Consider the following 27097-nt stretch of genomic DNA (forward strand, 5'->3'; position numbering starts at 1 on the left):
GTGTGTGTGTAGACATGCTAACACACCCTGGCCCTGGCACTGCATAATGGCTCCAGGATGTGCACTAGGACACTTTGAATAGCTTCTCTCTGATCTGAAGGCTAATTATAGAATTTTAAATAACCGTGATGCTCGTACACCTGTAATCGCCGAATCAGGCACCTTGTAATTATCGACTTAATTGTTTACTTTGGATGTGTTTGTTGTGAAATATTTCACTGGTAACGTGAGCTGAAGATCAAACGTTTATTAGTGTTATTATGGTAACCGTGTAATCTCTTAAGGTGTAATTAACTAGTTGAGTTCAGAGTCGCTCTTCTCATTGGTTTGATACGTCAGTCATTTCCTCACTTTAAAACATGAGTGTGTCACACGCGTGTGCCAGGGAACACACACGTGCCAGTATATAAGCATGGAAACTAACCAACTCCTGATTTCTTACCAAATACAAAAGATCTAATTTTTCTTTAGCACTTTAATAAGAGCTTTAGGTATTTTTTATGAAATGTTTCAATTACTAACAGGGGCAGAAAGAAAGAAAGAAAGAGGCACCACCTTGTGGCAAAAATAGGTGTTACATCCAATCCTCTCAAAAAGTAAACAGATTAGCATGCCTTCGAGCATTTATCAAAAACAAACAAAAAAATGACTTAATACTTATTACCATTTAAGAATATAATGAATTTACCATTTAAATATGAACATCACTCTGGACAGACTTCCAAAACAACTGCTTTTTGACTTTGTGCTCCCGAAGATTTGGATAATCAAGGCTTCTTAGCTTCTAACAAAGGGGTTCTACTCAGAGCCATGTCCGCTCCATAGAACACAGAACACTGTACATTGAACATTTAAGAGTTTCTTCTGACACATAATCTGAAGAACCATAATCCTATAGTAAAGTGGTTTTAAACCTCCTGTATTTTGAGTAATACTGTGTTGTGTGGAGGACGATACCCACCAAGGCAACTTCCAGTCTGTTGCTCATAATAGGCAGGTGATTATATCAAAACTTCGCATCACAATAACTGTCTAATTGATCCAATTTAAAATACGGCCTTTATTTCGACCTGTTTCTACCTACCTGCGTCTTTGGGGAGCACTTCAATTGAGTGCACAGCTGCTCCGTTTTTTTCTTGAGTTTGAATGAAGGCCAAAAAAAAGCTCACAGAATTTTGACCAGGAATGTTTATTCATGTGGCTGTTCTCTCTGACCTTAGGAAAAGAAAATGCTTTGTTGTCAATGGAGTCATAGTAAACGAGAAGGAAATGAGCAGAATATTGGTTGACTAAAGGTATTTCCAGGTTTATATATGATCCAATTATACACTATTAAAGGAACAGTTTGTAAATTTAAGAGCCTTCTGCTGGCTGTAAGGTGAATTGCAATAAAAATAAACCATCCCCTTTATCCCAACTGACCTCAAACCCTTTGCTGAAATTACCTATGCCTCATGGGTTGCCCTGCGGCACTGTGCAGGCTGGGATGGAGGGTTTTGGGAGGCTAGAGAAATGTGGACAAAAGCTTGAAATTAAGAAACTAGTGAGATCCATTGCATGGCAATAAACGGAATCACTGCTTCTCTATGGTATTTTTTTTTAGTATAAAAGCACTTAACAATGACAAACTGCACCTTTAACTCATTACATTAGTGCATTGCTGAATAAACCCAGTTACTGTCATTGGTAAATGTGTAAAAAAAAATCAAAACAGAAATATAAACTTCTACCCAGGGCTGTCTCAAAGGGTGGGCCAAAGAGGCAGTCACCCAGAGACCCTTGCTGACTATATATCTGACTATAAAATGTGGGAAATAGATGTAAATGCATAAGAGCTACAAAAAACTATTTTTAGTCTTTGAATATCAAGCACTAATGCAACTCAGAGTGCGCCTTTCCAAACACTAAATAAAACAACGACGAGTGCACTCTGACGAGTAGCGATGGAGGCAGGGAAAATATTGCGGCAGTGGCAGAAAGCAGCAACTTAATAAACACAGATCTGTCAAAGTGTGTAACAGAAAATATTGTGTTATTAATCATAAATCAGGTTGTTCACAGAAAAACAACAACAACAACAGTGATATCAGTAATTGCCTGCCTTTTAGCCTGCACTGCTGTAAGTAAAGTACATTTTATTTGTATTTTGTCATTTAATTGTATGGTCCTTTTTAGGGCTTAAACTCTACTACTAATAAATGTTATTAAAATATTGGGGGAATATACTGTATGTCCTGTGTCGGATCTTTCACCCTAGCTGTATACACAAATCTTCACTCTCATGTTCATAGTTGCGTTATTCCGAGCCTTTCACTTAAAAAATATTTCTAATTACAATTTGCAATTCTGCACCCAAATAGCATATTTGCAAATCAATATCAGATATCCAAATGTCATTTACCATTTAAGCCTGGATTACAGAGAGCCACACATTTGCCACGTGCCCACCATTTACACTGCTTCCACCTCTAAATTGGAGTGGAAGTTCCAGCTCAATAGCCAGCTTTTGAAGTGTGCAGTATTTAATTTGGTATGCTGTAATTTGTGCACTAGTTAAGTTTATTTGTATGCACACACACACACACACAAACACACAATTCCCTCAGCCTGGGTCATGCAATAAAAATATCGCCCTGGGCCCCGGTACACCACTTGAGACAACCCTGCTTCTGTCACAGAAATGTAAAAATGCAAAATAAACATTTAATTCAACAGTGTATTGGTAACTGAAAGAATCTCTCAAATGAACAAGTGAAGACCAGAAACACCATTGTGCTGGTTGTTCATGAATTGGATAGTTAAGAAGCAAGCTCACTGGTGATCTTTCAGAAAGCAAATAAAAGTAAAGAAGTCAAATATGGAATAAAAGTGCAATTTCATTGTAAAGCTGCAAATTCAGTATTTTTCCCCTTTATTAAGACAATACAAATGAACATGTAAGGGATTATATCACAAGGCATGTCACAGTTTTGTCATTGGTATGTGCAGGTTATTCCAAGGCCCCATCCACAGTTCTTCCTCGTCGGACTGTGTGCGATCACTGTGTGAACCTAACATTTCCCTCACCTCTGCATTGTCTACAGTGGACTCTTGCTCTTCCACATTTTGTGTTATTTCAGAGCTGGCTGTTGCCACGTTATATTTGCAAGCTATGCTTTCTGGTCCTATGGAGCTGGAGGCCAGGGACCCACTGGAGGGCCTGGTGTTAATGTTCTGTTCGCCCGCAGTGGCGCCCAAGGCACCAGGGCTGTTCAGAGGAACTCTTTCCTCTTGAGTCACAGCCAATTTGTCCAGTTTTTTGAATTGCTTCCCAAGTCGGACAGGAGAGCTGAATTTGATATTGGTGGCGTGAGTGGCTCGCCGTGTTCGGATGATGGAACCATTTTGAGCCAAGTAGACGCTGCCGTTGATGTTACTGTGGCTGTTTACATTGGACAACCGGTTTCGGTGGGACTCTGGAGCACTATCATCTCCTGTTGAACTGGTCTCGTACTCACGATCCACCACCAACTTGATTCTCTTCTTTCTACCAAACTGTCAGAAGAAGGGCACATGCACAGAACGTGATCAGTTGATGGAAAACATGCAGACCCAGGAAATGTGCACAATGTAATCTTACTAGCCAAACAAGTTAAAAATACACAACCAGTGTCACTCCAAGAAGTGTAAAGGATTTCACAGCTAATGGCAAGTGATTTTTTTGAAACCCTTGACACATCCTTGAAGCCACAGCCTTGACAGCCTTGAAGATTTTGTTCAGCAGGTTAGTGGATTGAGACTGATGAATAACAATCCTTCATAGATAAATACACGTTGAAGAGCAGGTTTGTTCAATTGCTTTTTGCTGGTGTTCCTGCTTAATGAACAAAACCTTTATTGGGCACAGTAAACAGTGAGATGAAAAAAGAGGACAGCTGAAAAGAGAATATGCAGTTAGGAAAGTCAGAAATGTAGAGCATAGGCTCTGGGGAAAACACACATCATTTCACTAAGGAAGCCACGCAAGCCAGAACAAAAGGAAACATCCACGCTTACTGAGAAGGCATCAAGCCAGATTAGTCAGCTGTAACAATGTCATCGGTGTCTGAATCCTCCTTTTCATCTTCTGGACTTCCAGCTCCACTTGCAGACCCCTGAAATTTGTTACCAAGACTACTCCTGAGCGATCCTGCAGATGTCATTTCCTCTTCTTCATCCTCAGCTATAGGTGGGAGATTACCATTGTCTGTGGTGCCTTGTAAACTGCTACCTGCGGAGGAGCTGCTCTTGCTCTGGCTTTTACTACTCTTAGAAAGGTCCTTTTCTTGACCCATTAAAGGTTTAGGATCCTTGTTTCTGGTCTCAGAATCATCTTCCTTCTTTGACCCCTTCTTCTGTTCATTCTTGTCCTTACCGTTATGCGTGTTCTCTTCAGATATTCTATAAGCATTGTGTGTAAAGTTGAAGCCTACTGTAGAACTGATCTCTGCTATGCTGGATGTAAATCGAGGTTTAGAAGACTGTGTTTCATTCATCGTCTGCAAAACAGACCTCACAAACTCCTGGGTGCCAGTGACTTTGCAACATGACTCTGATAAATCCTCACTCTCTGCCTCTTTCTCACTACCTGAAATATTCTCATCCTCTGACTCTTTATCACTCTCTGACTCTTTTTCCGTCTCGCTCTCAGTATCAGTGTCTGTCTCTGAGTCTTGCTCCGTATGTGTCGTGGACTCACCTTCAGAATCATCTTGCTCAGTCTCTGACTCCTCAGAAATTTCCTGCTCTTTGTCTGAATCGAAGTTGGTCATATATGCCACATTTTGTTGGTTTGAATAAGGATGTTGGGATAATATAGATGATACAGCACATGTGTCTAAATAGGGGTCCAGAAAAGCACCTGGATTTACAGTCTCTACCTTGCTCTCAGATTGTTGTCTGTTGCTAACAAAGCCATATGGCTTCTTTTCCAAATCACTGCTTTCCTGGGAAACCGATGTCTTCCCATCACTTGAGCTATCTGTGTTACTGCTTGTGTTGCTCTGACAGTTGTTGTGAGTGTGAAGCTGTTTGGAGAATAGTTTTTCCCCTGTGGATTTTCCTTCTTTCGATTGGAAGAAGATACCATCAATGGCTGTACCGCTCTCCGAGCTATCAGAGCCTTGAGTCGGTTTAGTGGGCTCTGCACTTTGCGCCTTTTCCATCATTGGGAATATTCGATTCTTCTTCCATGGTGGGTGGAAAGGCATTGGTTGCCCAGAGGCCTTCCTTGCAGCAAGCAGTTTGTTGATTTTCATCACTGTTCTGAGATTGATCACAGGATTTGAACTGTGAAAAGACACAGTCTCCCCTGCTGGATCAGACTGGGTCTGCTCTGGTCTGGGAACATGATCTTCCAGAGAAAATTTGGGAGGTCTGTGAAGAGTCTGACTCAGCCTTCTAGCCTGCCTGGAAACCTGTTACAGTCCAAACATCTATTATTTTGAATGCAAAGGGTTGTCTACATAAATTCACAAATTTGTCGTTCATATATTGTGCCTTACAATATTGGCATGTGTAGAAAAGAAAAGAACATTCTGCTACCTCTCCTTCTGATTCATGAGGACTGTAATAATAGCTGCCATCATCCTCGACAATCACCTCGCCGTACTCATCATATGTTCCCGCCGGAGAGATCAGCTTCCTGCGACTGCCATACTGAGGCAAGTCATATCTGAAAGACATACAGCACACACACACACACACACACACACACACACATTTTCTTTCTATCCGTGTAAGGACCGTCCATTGACATAACTATTAATGCAGCTAATTAATAGTACACCTACACCAAAATATAAACTTAAACCTCAGTAACCAAAAGGAAAAATTTTGCCTTCTTTGACCAGCCAAAAGTCCCCACATGGTCAAATCTGTCACATATTCTTTCTCTTGTAGGGACATTTGTTCCACACCAAGATATGCAAACACAATCACAAACATAAAGTGACAAACATACCTGTGGGGATGCACCAAAAAAATAATTACAATACTTTTGAATCTGCAGCACCTCTAGACACACCAGCCTGTAACATTTGCATTGCTAATGTTTCAGCATGGCACAATAACAAGTAAACAGCTAAAGGCTGACTGAGAACCATGTCAACAAACAGTAATTGGTTATGACGGTTAGTTATGATATTCTTTTTAGAATAAAACCTTTGTATATATTTTCTCGTCCCTTATGGTCATGTTTAGGGCAAACACGCACTCAAAATTGGCACTCCAACACTTACTTACTGAGCAAGAGCACAACAGGCTCTGATACAGCGCTTTGGGTCTTCCTGGCTGACTAAAATCAAATTCAGCTAAGATTAATGAAGAGACTTTCACATCACTGGAGATACATGCACAACAGAGAAACACACACACAGAATACACACTACTGTGTGTACTGATGCCTGCTAGTCTGTAGGGGCAGTGTGAATTCACTTTTTAGAGAACAATCTTCTCAGGGGTAATGTGAAGGACACTATGAACATTTTCATTCATTGTTCAGTTCCACATGAATTCCAAAAGAGTGGCATAATGGTGCAAAAGAATAATGTACAATCAAATTATGAAGGTCATTCATAAAAAACTGAAGAGATGTGAAATTTCACATCTGCTTTATTCCCTTTAGGGAGTTTCTGGAAAATGCTAATATTTTTTAATTCATAGCATTTGATTTGATCTTTGTCTCCTCTATCTCTTCTTCAGCGATACACCATATGGACGAGTCTTATTGTACTTGGCTCGGTGAATAATTAGCTTGGCTATTGTAGTACAAGAAGATGCCAGCGGCAGTCCGTTGTGTCTGAGATAAGGCTACAGGATTTTTAATTCTTGGGTAAACTGAAGCAGGCTTATCAATACTGCAGCTCATGTATTCCAAGTAGTTGTCCAGGAGCACTTGAGTTTGCGCTCCACTGTTGAGATGTTGGGCGTGTGGAGCATGCGACATTGAAAGGGATGAAAATGAGCATGTGGATAGACACACTTGGGTGTGAGAGCATGATGAACACACACTCACCCGTGGTCATAATTATAGTAATCCTGTGTATAATAGTCTTGCCCTGGGTCGATGCCTGATTCCATAGATAGTTCCTGTGGCCAGAAGAAGAGTCATTACTCAGCATGTGCACAGAGAGGAAGGCAGGAAAATTAAATGACAGCTTCCACTTAAATGTACAAATCTAAAACCTTTCCATTCAAGGAGGGAAGGACTAGCATTCTAGCTATAATTTCTACAGGTGTCAAATACACTCACCGCCCAATAGGAACACCTGTACACCTGCTCAGCCATGCAATTATCCAATCACGTGGCAGCAGCCAATCACGTGGCAGTAGCGCAATGCATATAATCATGCAGATACTGGTCAAGAGCTTCAGTTAATGTTCAAATATCAGAATGGGGGAAAATCTGTGATCTCATTGACTTTAACCATGGCATGGTTGTTGGTGCCAGATAAGCTGGTTTGAGTATTTCAGAAACTGCTGATCTCCTGGGAGTTTCACATGCAAAAGTATCTAGAGGTTCCACAGAATGGTGCAAAAAACAAAACAAAAAAAACATCCAGTGAGAGGCACTTCTGTGGGTGGAAACACCTTGTTGATGAGAGAGGTCAGAGGAGAATGGCCAGACTGGAAGCTCTAACTCAAATAACCACTCTTTACAACCATGGTGAGCAGAAAAGCATCTCAGCATGGACAACATGTCTAATCTTGAGGCAGATGGGCATCAAGCACATCAGGTTCCACTCCTGCCGACCAAGAACAGGAATCTGAGTAAACACTGACCCTGGACAGTTGAAGATTGGAAAAATGTTGCATGATCTTTCATTTAACAATACCTGAATCTCTTGATCTACATCTGCATGATTGCATGTACTGCACTGCTGCCACATTATTGGCTGATTAGATAACTGCATGAACGTACAGATGTACAATGGCCAATAGTGTAAAAGTACATGAGTGGACAGATGGACAGTGGACATGAGTGTAAAAGTAACTTAAAGTATTGTAGCATTATTCATATTTCTATGCATAAGATAAGAGGAATATACCTCTGGTCTCAAGAGAGAGGGCCGAAGCAACTGCTGTTGCTACAGATGAGCCACGAGGAAATCATAGCAGAAATAAGTAAAAGAGGAAAGGAGAAATATTACACTTTAAAAGCATGGAGGAAATGACAAAGAAAAGGTCAAGAACAGCTCCGGAAAGCAAAAAGCAGTCAAAGGTTGCATTAAATGAGATGTCTGTATATACTAAGGCATACTGATGCAGAATTTGTACTGTCTAGAAGTTTCTGAAAGAAAGCTATGATTTTTTTTTGGTTGTCAAGCCAAATACGGACATATCCAATCGAATCCATCAGCAATGTTAAACATTAAAAAAAAAAAAAATCCACAAAGCCTGATGCTGACATAGTAAATATCTACCTCCAAAATCTTTTCATCATGCCACATCCACTGATAAAAACCATGGTCAATAAAACTGAAGAATGGACATATTTTCAATATAATTTAAGTCAAAAATAAAAGTACATACCTCTTGATGTCCGTACCCTCTCCTATGGGGAGATAACAGTGTATCAGTCAGATTATCAAAAGTAGTCTACATTTTGTGCAGATTTAAATTCATGATTCAACTTGCAATAGTTAGGAAATAATCTTTCCTTATGCGGTATAAATGAATATTTGATTTATTGCCCTACTCTTTTCATGAATTTCTCTATGTTTATCTTGCATATACACATCCAGCGTGAAGAAAATGAAAAATGTGAAATGCAGGATGTTGTAGAGATGGGGAAACAATTCAAAAGAGGATTTTAACTACATAGAAAATAGTGTGAAATATGAAAGTGTGTAAACTTGTGTATAAATACCTTACCCAGCTTTGTTAAATGGTTTCTAAACACACCTCTGAATATCTTTAACAAATGGTTGGAAGCTAACCATACTTTAAGTCTTTTCTGGTCCAGTTCAGTGCCCTTTTTGGGTTTTGAAACGCATTGCTGGCTGTCCATTGTTTAAGGACATGTATGTGTATAGCTGGGACTGCTAGCTATACATTCATATCCTTTTGAAAACTAAAAGAATGACATACCTTCTGCTTCTGAGAAAGAGAAATATAAAACACTGCACCTCAGCAAGGATACACTGCATCTATGCATGTGTGTGTGTAGGAGATTAACACAGGTTATGGCAGGTTTTAAGTAGACTCCATGATCTCTCCAAGAAACTGATCTGCAAGAGTTCAAAGGGAAGGTACATGGACATGCATGGGGAAGAAAAGATGGAAACCAGCATCTCTTTTAGTCTGCAAAACCTCTTCCCAAATGCATGGCAAATTAAAATTGCTTTGTGCAGCTGATCAGTGGGAACAAATTAGCGCTGATGTTCTCCAAGGAGTAATGATGAATTCAAATTAAGATTTATGACTAAACAATAATCTATGACTTTCAGAGGAAGACACATCTGAAACGCTCACATCTGGAGTGTTTTTTTTTGTCTGTGCCACATAACTCTGCATACTCAGTTGAGTAAACTATCTCCATTAGGTCACATCCTATGATCTGTTGAGTCTGTTTTGAGGAAATCAGACATTACAGTTAACAAATAGTGCATCTATCACTGCATTGGGATAAATTGTGAATTACAGCTCAAGGGAGCTCAGAGCTCAGCTCTTTGTGTGGAAGTTCTCTTGGTAAAACATAGACATTTTTGTAAAGTTCCACCTTAAATTGGCCATAATTTGATTACACGGATCATATAATGCTCCAACAATTCTGGTTCCACATAACATACTGTAGCAGGACTTCACAAAGAAAAGCCTTGGGCAAATTTCCATTATGTGGTGCAATCCACACTGAAACAGATGACTAAGCACACCACCATGCATTCAGCTGCACACAGTAGTCATTGCTAGTTTGGTTTGATTGTCTTCATACTGGTCTGTGGAGTTCCTTCCTACTTTAAAATGCAATAAAAATGAGATCTCGGCTCGAGAGAATATAAATTCTCTAGAGTGCAGCATGATATAATGCATGGACAGCAGCTGATATGTCGTGGGTGGATAGAATTTACTCTCTGAAGAAAAGCAGAATATTGTATCACAATTAAAACAATACCAACAACAACATCATTAGAATGCCATGTTTCTTTTCCATTTTACTTTTCAGTCATGATAGTGTTCTAGCACAACCTCAAAAAAGAGAAGCAACAGTGATGGATGAGGGTCACATATTCACAAAAGCTGACGATAATCGGCTGTGATGAGGGATCGATCCATTAACAGAGCGCTAATTAAAGCTGGGATTAAGAAGACGCTGGCTGAATCGAATGCGCTGTGTTGCTCTTCGAAAGATGAGACAGAGACCACTGGGCCAGACTTGCACACACATGATGGATTGTGTCTGTAATTAAAGCCACCCGTGTTCAGAATTGACAAACCGACTGCCACTTGTAGCATTAAGACTTTTGGCACAGAGAATGAACTTTGGACGAGACAAGACGACTTCAGTGTCATTCATTCTATACTTTTCAATCTGCATGGATCCGTGAGTGAAATTTCTGAAATACACCTTTGGCTGATCATATCCATCATTCTAAATAAAATGGTAGAATATTAAAGATGTTTGGCCCATGTGTAAGCCATATGACTTTGTTTTAAAGCCCTTTGCATAATACATAAGGCTGTAAAGGAAAACAGGTTGTGCTAATGCAGAAAGAGACATAGAGAGAGGAAGAGAAACAGAGAGGAAAAAGTAGATGCTCTTTGACAGCCAGATGCTTGGATTGTTTTCTGCCACAATTTCCTTATGTCTGCCCAATGAATAAATGTAAATATAAATAAATGAAAAGGGTTTGAGGCAACAGCATTGTACTCAGTGCAAAGTTTTATACAGAATATTTATTCAGTGCATCAAGACTAAAGTGTATCATATTTTTGAAGAGTATGAGACTAGGAAAAGTGCAATAGATAATAAAATACTTTTCTCTTTTAAAACAACTCTCTCAGCCAACTCTCCCTTATTTGCATTTAAATAATCCAAGTATGTAGATGGTTAAATCTAAATCAAGAAATACAAATACTGTTTACATTTTGTTTTACAAAAAAAAATCAAGCAATAGTTTGTGACACGAGAGAAATGTGACACAAGATAAAAAAAACAACAGTGATACCAAATGCAGTAAAATGCAGTAAAGAGAGAAATGAGGAATAGAGAATAATACGTAAAGAGTCACAGTATAGTGGATTGAGAGGGGAGACATTCCTCCAGGTCTTCCACCACAGAATTCATGTTTGGCTTGTTGTGCTTCTCTGCCTCCTGCGTACAATCCACCTCTGGTTTGCCTACCTCAGACTCCTCAGAAACATGTGGCTTCTGTATCTTCTTTAGAGGTTGCTGCTTTTTGTCTATTTGACTGTACATGTTGGCAACAGATTTCTCTATCTCAGCTATGTTCCTAATGTTCTTAAGGATCCCTTTAAGTTCTTTTTTGGAAGGCTTAGGATCTACTGGGAGGGGAGGTGGAGGAGGACGGGAGGACACGGGCCGAAGAGACGACACTGGGGGTAGGGGTGGAAGAACAAAGGGGGAAGCAGGCTTAGAACAAGAGCCATCAGGGGAAGAGGGAGGTGGCAGAGGAGGAGGAGGAGGAGGAGGAGGAGGAGGAGGAGGTGGTGGTGGAGGTGGAGGGTAAGTGTGAGATGGTGGAGGAAGTGATGAAGAAGGCAGAGGAGGAGAATGAAAAGGAGGAGGGCTCGAAATGGGAGAAGGAGACGGAGAGGAGAGATGTGGTTGTGCTATTGGTGGTGGAGGTGCAGGTACATCTGGAGGGTCTGGAATTATCTCTACATTAACCTCATAGGTCTCTTCTCCAACGTAAGCAGACAAGCTGACATATTTCTGAAGTACTGGTGGAGTCGGCTTTCGGCTGGGGGGTGGTGTACCATCACTCTGGGTGATTATGATGGCTGGAGGGAAATCGTTCTTTTCTATGTCTACCACTGTGGACCTCGGTGGCTCAGAAGAGGACAGTAAGTATTCAGAGGACAGTGAACCCTGAGAATCTCCCCCCTGCCTTTGCCTGATTTCTTGCTGGGCTTGCTCCTCAAACTGCCGGGCCTGCTCCTTAACTGTCAGTTTAGGCTCAGGACCCTTGTCTGACTCGTTGACCCCTTGCTCTTCTCTGTCCTTCAGCTCCAACTTGAGCAGGTGTAGCTTCCATTGCCTGGGGTCCATCACCATTCGCCGTCTACAAGAGCTCTCACTGGTCTCACACTTGCGTAGCCTGGAAGGCAGCGTCCTTGAATGGCCTGATATACCAGAGGGAAAGGGTAGCTCAGAGCTCTTCAGACTCTTGAAGCCAGGAGATTGCAGGCCCAGTAGGTGCCTGAGGTGTTGGGTTCTTCCCATATGCTCTGGGTTGCTGATGTTACCATCGTCATAGTAGAGTGGATTGGTGGTTGTCAGGGGGTTCTCATCTGACAGAAAGGTGATGTTGCTCTCTGAGCGGGGGAGGTTGTTGAGCAGGACTCCATTGGCCGTGGACTGCTTGTGTGCAGCAATGGCACGTGATGCAAATGAACTGATGTGCTGTTGGCGATCTGCCTCCTCCAAAACACATCTTTTAGCCCTGTTCTCACCATGACGGCACAGGGGGACAGAGACATATGCTTGATGAGAGGAACAGACCAGCAAGGATGAAGAATGATGAGGTAGAAGGAGCCAACTATGCAGCTAAGGCACAGTCACATTTACCCCAATTACTGCATGTACATAATGCACATCTGGATGCACTCTATAATTATCTAGGAGACATCTAAATCCAGAGAACATGTACTAGGAAACTAGTTCAACCAACATCCAACAATAAATCCTAAGAGAGCAGAATTATATTAATATAGCCTGGGCAATGGATTATCAATGTGTCAGAGACAGGGTGTATACTGTGAGGAAATTATTAACTAGTCTACAGAATAAGCCACAAGGACACATATCTACCAAACATAGGCAGCACTGAGTAGCACCTACTGAATCTGGGCATCTACTATTGAAAGCAATAAACTCTACTTACTTAGACCTGATTTTCCAGATAAGGAAGAAATGACAGAAAGAAAAGAATGAAGAGCTCAAAAGTATGTAACAGCAAGAGGACAGTGGTGATGGTGATGATATTGCATTTGTGGAACTGCAAGCTACATTTGCTAGAATAATAACAAAAACAATAACAGTCACAATGTCTCCCAAAAAAACAAACAAACAACGATGTTGGAAGGAATCTCATCCTGCAGTATTTGCTGCAATAGTGACAGCTTATTTGTCAGAAACCTATTGGTTTTTCTTTTTACCTTTGCCCTTTGCAGGCATCTAATGGGCCTGAACAGAATACACACTTATTGTTTTTTGAACAATATGGTACCAATTGAATCAAAGAAGCATATTTCAGATACAGGTGGGCACAGGGTTAATGTTCTAACTGCTAACTGCAGAGGTAAAAACTACTTGGCACAGATGACACATAAAAAAAACACCTTTAGACATACCTATCCATTAATTGCTCTAATTATAGCACATATCACCATGGCACAGAGCCTCTTAGTGGTTAATCGGCAAATTTAGTTATAGTTTACAATAGCTATTTATATTTCAACTATTTGTATGTTAATGCCTTTCAACTGATATTTGCATCATTTCTTTGGAAACCCAGTGAGCGTGCCCTTAAACACTTCCATTTCATTTTAATAGGAATTTTAATTTTTTTTAAAGATTGTTTTCTTTGAATAAGAAATTCCATTATGTTAATTGAGACCCATCCTGTAGGCACATGCCTGGGCAGAATTCTGATAGAATTCATAGAGCAATATTTTAGATTACTCAAGATCATGTTTGACTGCAGAGTCCCATTAAGTGTTCAGAACATTTCAATTGCTAAACAGAACGTTTTATGAAAAATTACAAGAATTAAGACATAAAATGCTTTTACCAATATGATAAAAAAGCCCCTCCTCTGCCGACTAACAATGTTCTGTGTATAATTATGGACCGGGTGTTAAATGGCTCTAAAAATAATGTATAGCCAATTCTCGAGATACGATTTAATATCATAAAAACTTACATGGTGTTGTCGCCTAGCTCCTCATACAGATTGCTAGCAGCAATGCCTCCAGGTTTGCCAGCTGGGAGAGCCATTTGGATCCTGGCGGTTTTGGCACATTCAGCCTGTCGTCTTTAGTTGATGGATTCAACAAGTTACACAAATTTATAGCATTAGTTTAATCTTGAAAATGGGGAAAATATGGTGTACATGCACTCCATAAATAAATAATGCATGCTGCATTCATGAGCGCATTTCTTATTTATCATCTAAGTGAGCAATATTTAGCAGCTGGTTTATGAGAAAACAGTCAAATTTGAAGCCATCATGCATTCATGTGTTCATGCACATTTGGATACTTACTCCTTAAATCTGCAGATAATGCATCGTGGGAAGGGGAAAAAAAGAAAGAAAAAAAAACAGAATAGACATTGAAACACAGTAAGGCACTTGGCAGAGGATTATCATGCAACAACCCCTTATTGCAGTAAATTTTAGTGACACAGCTGCAGGAGGTGTCTAGTGATTTCGTCTCTCTAGTTATGATGTTTTATACGGCTCCCTCATAAAAGAGATGGCTCTTAGAGGAGAATGCTTATCTCCTGTGTTCCAACCACTCTCCCCCTCTCTCTCTGATCACTGCCTCCATCATTCATTTTGCACTGTACAGAGCAAAATATCTTTCTTACAGCAACAAACAGGTTCTCTGGTTTATCTCTAGTAGCAGTAATGAATCTGCTTTCACAATAATTACACAGAATATCTGACTGGCTCTCCGAGATGTTTCCATGGTGAATTAGGGAGAAAAGGTCCTACGCGCTTTGTATTGAATATTGGCTACAGCTCCTGCTACTGAAGTTTCTCAGGAATAAAAATGCTCTGGAATAAAATGGGAAGGTATTACTGTACAGTCTGCTCCAAAATTACTGGCAAAAGAAGTTATGGAAATAGTCTTTGTGGTTAATTAGCTTAATTTCACACTGAAACTAATCTTTAATTAAAGTCAAATTTAATTTTTTTTTAAACAAAACCACATGTGCCAATTGTGAGCACTTCTGCGTTTAGTAATTTGAAAAACCTCCTCTGGCCAACATAACAGCACTGAATCTTCTCCTATAAAGCCTGATGAGATTGGAGAAGACAGACCACTCCTCAGTGCGTAATCTCTCCAGGGTATTAGGTCCTCTCTTGTAGACCCCTCTTTGGCTCACCCCACAGGTCTTCATTGGAGTTTTGGTCAGCAGACTGGGATAGCCATGCCAAGTGTTTGATTCTGTTCTCATTGAACCATCTTGTGTAGATTTGGATGTATGTTTTGGATCACTGCCCTGTTGGATGATAACCATGACCCAGTTGCAGCTTCTTGGTAGAGGCAGCCAGATTTTAATTTCAAATCTCTTGGTACTACATGGAGCCCACGATGCTTTGTATCCTAACAAGGTTCCCAGGGCCTTTGACGGAAAAACAGCCTCGCAATATCACAGATCCTCCTCCATACTTAACAGTGGAGATTAGGTACTTTTCTAATCTCCATACTGCTTTTATGCCAAAACCCACTTTGAGCTCCCAAAAAAACAACAGTAAAAGCTCCAGCAGTTTCCAGAAAACTCCAGGTGCTTACATTTGGGGTTAGATGAAAGGAAATGCTTACTTCTGGCATGCAATCCAAATTGTTTTACATGGAGATTTATTGACCCCAAAACACTGCCAACTGTGATCCTTTGGACAAATTTTTGCTTCTCTAACCATCCTCCTCACTTTGTGTAGAATACACGTGTGTCCTCTTCTAGGCAGACTTATTGCAGCTCTGTTTGTTTTAAACTTTTAATTATAGGCCTAACAGTGGATATGGGTATTTTCAGCAGGGGTATAGCTATTTTTTATAGCCATTGCCTGATTTAATAAGTTCAACACATTTTTGTCTTATTTTATTTGTGTATACGGTACACTAATCTTCCTCATGCTGATGAATGACTAATGCAATTTGACCTCTTTGTCACCTCATTTATACCCCAGTGTAACAGGAAGTGATTTTGACCTGAGACTAACATGGTATTCAAGATGACTGGTCTATGTAAATCTAAAACAAAGGCGCCATATTATAATAGCCATTTCTGTATTACCTGTTTATATTGAAGATAACAGAGTTAAACAAAACAATAGAAAAATACATACCACAATCATATTACTATAAAATAAAAAGGGTCAAGGTCAGATAGGGTCAGTGGGATAGCAACTGCTAAGTAGTGAACAGAACATGAACATGAATTACTCTCAGTGCTGTTGTAACACAGGTATGTTTAAGTGTACTCACTGTCGGTATGTAATGACGACAATGAAGATGGCGGGGATGCAGAAAATAACGATAATGATAGCGAGGGCCAGCAGTGCTCCTTCTGTGTAGCCCAATGACTGCACGGCTTTCTTCACGCTCTGCACGATGTCGGGTGTGCGGATCTCCAGGATGCGGCCACCGCGGCCCAGGTATGGCTGGAATTCTTTATTAATGTCCAGTAACTTTCCATCCAGAAACCTGAAAGAGCAAAGAGAATGAACTCCTAATGGCTAAAAAGCATGTGGATTATGTTGGATGCTTATTCTTGCCCATCAATAAATCAAATGAACAGTTTTGACTGGTGATACTTTGTCATGTTCCGATTCACATGCTTTATCATAGGAAGAATTCTGTCTGTCAGACAGCTTAAGACACATAAGTCTTGTCAGATTTTGAGTCTATATTTTACTTGGAGACCTCTAAGAATGCAGAATATGCCATACCAAGAACTATTCTCAAACAGCTGTTACGCTGCACTCCATTCAGCAAAGAGCAAATTGTTGGTGTCACAGTGTACATGCAAATTGTTAGTATAAACAAGTAGAAACAGAATGAAGGCAATAATAAAACCCCATAATGTGCTTGTGCCAGCCTTGTTTGTAACCTATTTAAGTCTAACCACTAAGCTTTGAAGTGAAACCACTCTAAAGACCTGTAGCTATATAGATGTGTGTGGTTTCAGCTGGGTGAGGATGTGAAGCAAGGGCGGGGGGCAAAAAGGGTCTTCAGGGAAGAGCTGCTTGTCAGAAGGTTGAATGGCATAACTGGGGCTGGCATCATAAGAAGGTACAACAGTGAGTGGGACCATGATGTCTCTTGCGGAAAGAACGACAACACCTTACAGGTGCTCAAAGCAGGGGTCAAGGAGAAGGCTGGGTCAAACGAGTGAAGGAAAACATTTAGGGATTGAAGAAATGTGGAACAAGGTCAGGTGAAAGTGAGAGCGAAGGACAGAGACAGACACCAAGGGTCTCACTTGAACAACTCCTGTCTGGAGATAGCCCTGTTGGTCATAGGGTCGATGGCATACACCATGAGGTCTGAGCTAGAGTAGTCTTCCAGTTCGTAGGTTTCTCCGTACCGCCGTGGCCCAATGGAATCCACTACTACTTTGGCACCCGGGATCTGGTCCTGCACGTAACGCTCCAGGATACTGCAAAGAAATAAACAGAGAAGGAGATGGTACAGACAGAAAGAGACATGAAGTTATGGTAATGGTTCAAAAATTTTTTGAATATTCCATAGTACTAAAGGCTAAGCAAGGCTATAGAATGAGAAATGTGCCAATACAATCTGAATTTAAAATGTACAAATCTGAATTTTTATGCCTTTACTTCATAGTTGTATTACATCAGATTTTATTTCATGGCCTGAATGTGTGCAAGGTTTAAAATTTTATTTCATTAATAATCAGGTAATAATCAAAAATTTCTAACTCAGTTTTTGGTGGCACAATCCATATTCAATATATACTACATATGTGGACACTGGGAAAGCAAAACACAGATTTGATCATCACCGTTTCAGCCAATTAGCCATAGATGAGTCAATTAAATTTGACTCTGAATCTGAAGAACTGAATTAGTAATGGGCACCAGAAACTGAATTAGAATTTTCTACTCCTGGTTATTATTAAATGAAATCTGAAACCTTGCACACAAATTCAAGCCATGGAATACATTGGAATACATAAAATATGCATGGAATACATACATCAGTTTAATTTCATTCAACTATAAACTGTCACTTAAAATAAACACATAAACAGTCAGATTTGTACATTTTAAATTGAAGTGGCACATGTTTCATTCATTGCCATTCAGTACTTTTAGTATTGAATATGCAAATATGAAACTGCTAGAGATGTCTAAAGCTTCCTCTCCGAGAAATTTCCAACCACACCTGGTAGATCTCTAGCAGGAGGTGTGAGGAGTCTCTTCTGAATTCAACACATGCATACCAGTGAACATGCAGTAATGATTAGCATCCACATTAGAAACAAGCAGGTAAATAATGCTAATTAACGTAATCATTGGGCTCGGCAATTGGGAACAGTGAGGAATACAGAGCAACAATTACCCCACCTAAATATACATCATGTTGGTTAGGACCTGACGGGTTTGACAAGAGAGCAAAAGACACTTGAGATTGATATTGATTGATTCAGATTCTTTCACTTTAAATTCAATGTTGTCATTTTAGCATCAGTCATGGTCTTGAACCTGTCTCATATATTTTTTTTGTGACACTGTATATGTGGACGTTTCCCCACTATATGCATGGATGTGTGTGTGGCATGAAATAGAGGCTGGACTGATTTCCCATTGGGAGGCCAATACTGAGGAACAGCACCTTGGACTGAGAGGTCAAGGCAACCCAAGATAACAGAGTGAGTCTATCACATTTGCGAATGTGAGAATGTGTGGTACATTGTAGTTTCTCACTGCCACCTTCCTCTGAGACACCTTTCCGGCATGTCTTGCTGTCCTCCAAACACAATGTATGGAAATTAAAGTGGTAAGGCTCCATCCTGTGCGATGAGCCATCAAAATAATAAATAACATCTGGTTGGCCAAAATCATACCGGTCATATGTGTGAACAAATGAAAACACGAATCAAAGAAAAAGGAAGAGAGAATGGTGAATGTTTTCCCAGTATCCATTAGGAGAACAGAGAGAGTCTGCTTTGGCATGCTCTCCTTTTCAGGGACCTGGGCCACAGCAGGAGGCCTGGTTCAGAGACATGTGCGGCTGGAAGAATCAAACGGCTCACTGATTCATTCTACACATAAAAACAACTACGTCACACACACACCAGCCGCACCCGAGGGGCTCAGCTCAACACACTGACCCTTTCATTCTTCATTACCATATTACAACTATAATCTGTCTTTGGATGATGCCTGGTACAACTTCAATCATGGGAGAATAATAACTTTAGCCATTTATCTTCGTCTGGGTGATGGGGAAGGAGGGGATGTGTTTACCCAATCAGCTGCTCCTTGTACTGCTCCACCACAGTCGGGGGCACATTGGACACCACCACCTGCATATCCAGCTGATTGACCACGGATACCTGGGGAATGTAGAGACTGAAAAGTTATAATGTCAATAAAAGCTCACAAGCCAACAGTGTTGGTGAAAATTAATCTTGAAAATGTTTTGCCACCATCTGAACATCATAGTCTTACTTTAATAAAATCTTTGCATTCTTTCAAGGTTTTAGGAGTCCTTTTGTCATGAATTCTGACAATACAACTAATAAATGAGGATATTTGAATGTTAGAGAACTTGGTATTATTGGTTCCAAGGACAATAAATCTGTCAAGTTTTCAGGATGTTCCAGGAACATGAACACTAACATAAACAGTGTGTGGAATATTTACTGATATATTTAACATGTAATGCCAATTAAATACTTCTTTAATGTTCAAATAACGTTAGCACTGAATATGTGAAATACTATGAAATATGAATACAATGTCCTAGTTTTCTCTGGCTCACAGCCCAGTGTAAACTCTCCTCTTCCTTTAGCATGTGTGTTTGTTTAATGGCCACACACACATAAAGAAAGCGTGTCTGTCCTGACTCCCTTTTCCTACATTAAGCAGCAGTTAATGGACCCAATATGCAGATGCGTTACTGTTTAATTGCTCATCCACAAGACCTTCCAACTGGCGTCCACTGGATTCCTTCTGGTGGGCCGTTAAGAAGTGCAAATTCATTTAAAGCTACAGCCAGAGAACTGGCACCAGAGCTAATCTAGGAAAAAGATAGATTCATGGAGTTTAAATGGGATCTGACTCCATAGAGTTTAAATGGTATTTGACAAGCTCGCAAATCATTGATGTTCATTTGTGAGCACTGGTCAGTCTTGGGGTGTTTTGCCTGGGTTCAGAAATAAATTAACTCACTGCCATCTAATATAAGATGCTGGCTTTGTAAAGAAAACATGACAAATGTCCAGCTTTCCAGAAAACAAAAACACAAAGTGTCATTGAAAATACCAAAGTACCACTGTTGTGTGCTTGCTAGCTTGCTTGGTTGCTCATGTGAGCAACATGGCTGAAGCAATCAATATTGAGAGAAACGATCCTGACCTGGTGTTAACAATGCCAATGTCAGTAAAACCAGCTCTATACTGTATGTGAGAAGAATATAGTCTAGGTTTAGGGTTTGTTTTGGGCCTTTTATGACACACTCTTTAACAGTGCTTTTACTACACACACTCTTTGACACGGTCACTTTAACAGGAACACCTGTACACCTGCTCATTTATGCAGTTATCCAATCAGCCAATCATGTGGCAATAGCACAATGCATAAAATCATGCAGATACAGGTTTTTTATTTCAGAATGGGTAAAAATTTTATCTCTGTGACTTTAACCATGGCATGGTTTGGGTTGGGCTGGTTTGAATCTTTCAGAAACTTCTGATCTCTTGGGTTTGTCCATACACAACAGTCTCTAAAGTTTACACAGAATGGTGTAAAAAACAAAAAAACATCCTGTGAGGGGAGGGTCTCAAACACCTTGTTGATGAGAGAGATCAGAAGAGAATGACCAGCCTGAGCTCAGTCTGAGCTGGCAGCAAGTCAAATAAGTATAGCATATTAGTATACTTATAGTATAAGTACAGTAACTCAAATAAGCACTCTTTATGACTGTGATGAGCAGAAAAGAATCTCAGAACAGAAAACGCATCAAACCTTGAGGTGGATGGGCTGAAGACCACAACAGGTTCCACTCCTGTTAGGCAAGAACAAGACTCTGACTCTGGCTATCATGGGCACAGACTCACTCAAACTGGACAGCTGAAGACTGCGCCAAAGACTGCGTAAAGACCAAATGGCGGGTGGCCATTTTCCTCTGACCTCTCTTATCAACAATGTGTTTCCATCCACAGAAGTGTCCCCCATTCAATGTCCCTCACTCTAGAAACTATTGTGTGTGAAATTCCCAGAAGATCAGCAGTTTCTGAAATACTCAAACCAGCCAATCTGGTACCAACATCCATGCCACAATCAAAGGCACAGAGATCACACTTTTTCTTCATTCTGATGTTGATGTGAACACTACCCGAAGCTCTTGACCTGTGTCTGCATGATTTTTTTTTTTTGCATTGCGCTGCTGCCACATGATTGGTTGATTAGAAAACTGCATGAATGTGCGGGTGTAAAGGTGTTCCTAATAAAGTGGGTGGTGAGTGTATATACAATACATACTTCATATACATGCAGTTTGTGCATACAAATAAATATGCATTCGTCAGTGGTGCTAGTGTAGGATTTTGCCAGTTTCCTCTAGTTCAAGAAAGAGACACATTATAGCTACTAGTAATAGCTATAGTAATAGAGAGTGAGAGAAAGAGAGTGTGTGAAGGAGTACGTTCTTACCACACATAAGTGATTGAGTGAATGAGTTACAAACAAGATCTATGTGAGGTGCTTTTCTTCTAAAAAGAAATCCGACCCCGAATTCACGCTGGATGTTTCAAGTAAGCTTCCTGCCAAGCGCTGCGTGAAGACAATTCTCACCAGCCATGTCTTGGCTGTGTTTCACACGTGCTACTGACACAAGAAAGAGCAACTGTGCACCTTGATTTTAATCTGTTTTGGCAGCTCCGGCATCCGAATATCAGTTATGAGAAGGTGGATTAACACTTTTTTTAATTTAGTTTTTTTTATGTTTAATAATTATTGGAATTAGTAGTAACTAGTTGAGTTGTTGCATATTCACACAAGTTTATCTCACATTTAAATACAATGCAATGTAATACAAGACAATACAATGTTTACTTTCTTTCTAATGGGAGAATGAGAATCCTTTTAAACAGTGCTAATACTGGTAAAGAAGGACTGGGACATGTGTAATTGTGCCCATAAAAATGGGACATGGGACAGTAAACAACCAGCACATTTTTTTTCTCCTCTTTCGACTGCTCCCTTTCAGGATTACCACAGCTGATCACCCATCTGCATTTTTTGATTCTGGAACAAGTTTTACATTGGATGCCCTTCCTGATGCAACCCTCCCCACTTCCCAGGCTTGGGACTGGTACTGAGAGTGTACTGGCTTGTACAACTTTCCAGTGGCTGGGGTTGGTTCCCTGACCAGGAATCAAACCCAGGCCATGGCAATGACACCGCCACTAGCGCATGCTACTGTAGCCACTAGTCCACCACTAGATATTTGTATTTATTTATTTTTTTCCTTCCTGTTGGTGTAAAATGAGTATCATACTTCATAAACTCTTTTCTAAGCAAGTACATGTTGTACAATTAATATGTCTTTGTAGATTGTGATTTTAATGTTCTCTGATGCAGCCCATGTGGATTGAAACACTAGTTAAAACGGAAGCCGCATGTAACACGTGTCAAAATAACGCTTCAGAAATTGGTATAAACCCTAGACTAAAAAAAAACATGTCTGGTGGACAATAACTACTAGGCTTAATCTGGGCAGAAAACCTGGCTCAATATTTATACGACCTCATTTAAAGATTTACAGATAATGAAGAAACCACAGGGAGTTGAAAATAATTATAAACTGCTGGTAAGTCTGTATAGTGACAAATGAATTTTCACACTCTGTTTTCCTGCCTTACCAGCACTCTCTTTTTTCCTCCAAGTCTCTATTTCTCGCTGTGTCTCTCTCTCCTATGCATCACACTGCCTGTCATTGTATCTCTCTTTTCCCTTCTCTATCTCTCTTTTTAAAGGGCTTACTGGCATACTCACCACCACTTGCGCACTGCTGCTCAGGCCCTCTCCGTAGTTGTCAGTGGCGATGACTTCGAATCTGAAGTAGGTGCGGCGCATGTTGCGGTACATGATGGCAGTCTTAATGATGCCCGTGTAAGGCTCGATCACAAAGCTGTCCTTCCCCTCTGCCGTGGGAGGGATGATAAGGCGGTACTTCATGGCACTATAATTCCCTGTGTCTTTATCCAGAGCCTGAAAAACACACAGGTTGGCCAATGACATGTGAAATACAGAGCAGGACTAGCACTACAGCACTACTACAGTTCCCACTCAAAGATCTGTAGGATGTAAGCTTCAGGATGACAGAGCTGTCACGATCACTCTGCCCTCTGCTGCACTGAACGTTCTCAGGGTTTTCTCTGCAGTGACACTTATTTAGAGCAATTGTTATGTGTGTGCACCTTGTGAGAGTGAGTTTGTCTAGCAGCACCAACAGAATAGATGGCTCTGACTGTTGTTAATCCGATTGAAGTTCTCGCTATGTCTATGAGATCTGCTTCACTAAATATCGTCAACCTATATTTGTATTTAAGGGCAGCAGTGGGAAGTTCACATGCTGATGAATTACTTGGGTTCTATGTCTGGCATGTTTTCATTACCACTGCGAGGAAAAATGTCTAATGGATCGGATTAACACTTCCACGAAGCAAATTCTGCCAGTCTCTTACAGATCAAATGCAAACATCTAGCACAACAACATGCTAACTGGGAACACCACGACCACTCTAATCAATCATTTCCTATTTGGCTAAATAATGTCTCCATAACAGCAGGTTATGTCAATTAAGCACAGGACAAAAAGTAGCAGCTTGTGAAAGTAACCTGACATGAATCTGCTTATAACATACAAACAATTAGATGTTTTAATCCTTTTATATCAGAGCAATGTTTTATTTTTTTTTAAATTTTTACCTCCATTTTCTCACAATGTGGTCATTTTGCCAGTCCTTACCCACTAGCTATAGCTCTTCCCTATCACACAACAGTTACCAACTGGGGTCGGTTGAGGCTAGTACATACATCTTGTGAGACAAGGACATCTTTCAAGCTGCTGTTCATGCTGTGTTGCAGGGCAGCTGAGAAAAGTGCTATCTACACACTTCCACATTCATGAAACTCACAGACACCCATGATTGGCTAGTGTCACTCTAATTGATATGACCTGTGTGCCACCCCTCTCACCCAGGAAGCAAAGCCAATTTTGCTCTCTTCAACTCCTAACCATGAATACTTGCAGTCTTGTCTGGTTTTGAACTCATGATCTTCTGACAACTGGGTAAGTGAGAGTTTCTCTTGTGCCACTTGGGAACCTAACAGTCCCAATTCTTATTTAATAAAGCTAGATCATTATCCCTTCATAGTTACAGTTAAAGTTGTAAAACATTCATGAAACAAATTAGTTCCCATTATACAGCTATGAAGGATTGTTCCCTTTTTCTCTCTCTTGATGTAAATATCACAAAAAAGTACAGCATGTCATGTCACCAAGAAACCACAAAGCTCAAAGTCCTTTTTCCCAAACACTTTCCCATGCAAGAAATAGGAACAGCTTTAGCTCTGACTGTAACAAAGCTATGAGACTGGAGACTCCTTCAAAAAATCATAGATAAACATCTCCTCAATGCAAACTTTACCATAACAACAATTACAATATATTTAAGTCCTTGTGCATTTGTTACTATGGAAATATTAACATATTAGAAAGAGTGCATTAATATAAATCTGTGACTTAAACTGCAGTCAGTACCGTGAGAGTTATAGAAAATAAATCAACACCTTCTGATGAATAAGACTAGAGCGTGCAGGAGTACAAGTAACGTTAATAAATCACCCAAATGCTAGAGGGAGCTGATGATCCAGCAACATTGTGGTGATGTCTTCTCAATTAGCTACATTACATTGTTGACATGCTTACATTTGTGTGCTGTCTGGATTCCCCTGTGTTTGTCCTATTTCTAACTCAGGTATAGAACAGGAAAATCAAAGCCATAACAGAGTCCTTGTTTCACTTAAGAGCAATGCATCACAATGACACTAATTAGCAGAGTGACTGCGCTGAACAATGCATCCACTGTCAGTCTGCTCCACCATGCAACCATTTGCACAATGAAAATAAAAGCATTTCTTTCAACTTTGTGTCTTCTTCCCCAGGTGACAGACCAAGCAGCAGTTTTAACTGTCTTTTCTCCACCTTCAAACTATTTAAAGAGGGATGAGAAAGTAGATTAGTCTAAGCTATGTGCTGCTGAGCTGCTTTACAAATCTACTGCATGGCTTTCCTGCCACCATGTCTCTGAGAGTGTGAGTGAGAAGAAGACACTGCCCTCTTGTTCAGACACCTTTTAACACTCCATCTGCACACACAGGTACAAATGCACACATACACATGCACAGCCACATATGGGGTCACTTGATTTCAAATGGGATCATGAGAGAAACCTACAATCTTCTCTTTTGTTTCATGCATTTATTATACCTCCTCCACTGAGTGGTGGAAGCATTATGCTTTTGGGTTGTCATCCGAGATTCTCGTTATCACAAGAACAAATGTTTGAAATTTTGTAGGATTTAAAATGATTATTGTAACCAGCAGATAAACTGATTTGGATATTGATCCAAACAGAATCAAGGGCACATGTCTGAAATAGTTTTTCTTCCTTCCTGTTTGTCAGACAGAGTGGTTACTTACATCTTCATGGTTAGAAACTCAAGAGCCATATTTCATCACTATAAATGATTTTTGCCATCAGTCCATCCATCCAACAGTGAATATGTGTGTCTGTCCAAGATTGTCCTTTTTAACAGGAGCAGCTTACAGAAATGAACATTACATTTTACATCATGTTATGCAACAGAGCAGTTGAGAGTTAAGGGCCTTCCTCAAGGGCCCAACAGGGGGAGATTGCTCATGCTGGAATTTGAACTTTCAACGTTCTGATAGTAGCCCAGTTTTTGATTTGAGACACAGCTCATGTCAACAGACAACAACCACAGTGGTAAGTTATTTATTTTTTTTTAATGAGAGACAGAATTCGTCAGTTTAACGTTGCTGAATACAACTTTTAATCCTCAAGATGTACATAAATTACGCAGATGAGTATGTGAACAATGTTGTTTGCTTTGCCATTAATTCTGCATGTCCCTTCTGCTTCACGTCAGGCCATATCACACCACCCCAGCATGGATTCTTTTCTTATATCAGCACATCGTTTTCCACTATACTAGTAAGTCAGTGCAAGAACTATTCTTTTATTCATTTTTAGTCACTTATGTTACACATATGTATGCTACTAACATAATAAATTGTTCAAACGTTACAGTAGTCCTTTACCGGAATAAAAAAAATTGGGGTCGAAAAGTTTGGGAACTACTGCATTAAGCAAATAAAGAAGCAAAAAAAAAAAAAAAAACTCTGATACTGTACTGAGATTTATTACTCAAGAAGTGCTACACCTCACTGAAATGTCTCTGAAGTTATTTTCAGCTTCGGTTGAGATGTCAGACAGGCTGGCTTTAAATGCTTTTAAAAATAAATTACCTAGAACAAAGCCTATGTAGGAGTAACACACACACACACACACACACACACACACACACACACATACAAATATGATTTCATTGTAAAGACTCATTCAGCAATGATTAAAATGGTTAACTATCTCTAAATAAACAAATAAATAAATATGGTTGCTGACTTTTGAGATTAAATTTTCTGTAATCATCTAATTTGATTATGTGCTAATCCACATTGTTCCAGGTTGTAACCTGTCATGTGGGCTTGTCCAGTGGGGTTACAGGGAAATGTGTATGGTACATCTATTTCACAGTCCTTTCAGGTTAACTTTATCGAAGGCCTTCTCACAGCACTGTGCTATTGGTTATTTATATTGTAT

At 40.1% G+C, this 27097-nt stretch overlaps 1 protein-coding gene across 4 annotated transcripts in view; it reads right to left on the reverse strand.

Moving 5' to 3' along the window:
* Positions 1-796: 796 nt before the first annotated feature.
* The window catches only part of pcdh15b (protocadherin-related 15b), a 186085-nt gene continuing 159784 nt past the window's right edge, over positions 797-27097 (reverse strand). The window contains exons 28-38 of one of the 4 annotated variants that reach the window (XM_034309522.2): positions 23181-23396; positions 19428-19516; positions 17417-17593; positions 16420-16638; positions 14127-14237; positions 8551-8572; positions 8067-8105; positions 7034-7107; positions 5563-5692; positions 4036-5435; positions 3430-3534 (exon numbers count right to left, since the gene is read on the reverse strand). In XM_034309522.2, the coding sequence (XP_034165413.2) occupies positions 4056-5435; positions 5563-5692; positions 7034-7107; positions 8067-8105; positions 8551-8572; positions 14127-14237; positions 16420-16638; positions 17417-17593; positions 19428-19516; positions 23181-23396 (2457 nt within the window). In that variant the 3' untranslated portion in view covers positions 3430-3534; positions 4036-4055. The other 3 variants (XM_053238777.1, XM_053238775.1, XM_053238776.1) reach the window with 3 other exon arrangements.

The sequence above is a fragment of the Pangasianodon hypophthalmus genome, chromosome 12 (assembly GCF_027358585.1).
Source record: "Pangasianodon hypophthalmus isolate fPanHyp1 chromosome 12, fPanHyp1.pri, whole genome shotgun sequence".
Taxonomy (NCBI): domain Eukaryota; kingdom Metazoa; phylum Chordata; class Actinopteri; order Siluriformes; family Pangasiidae; genus Pangasianodon; species Pangasianodon hypophthalmus.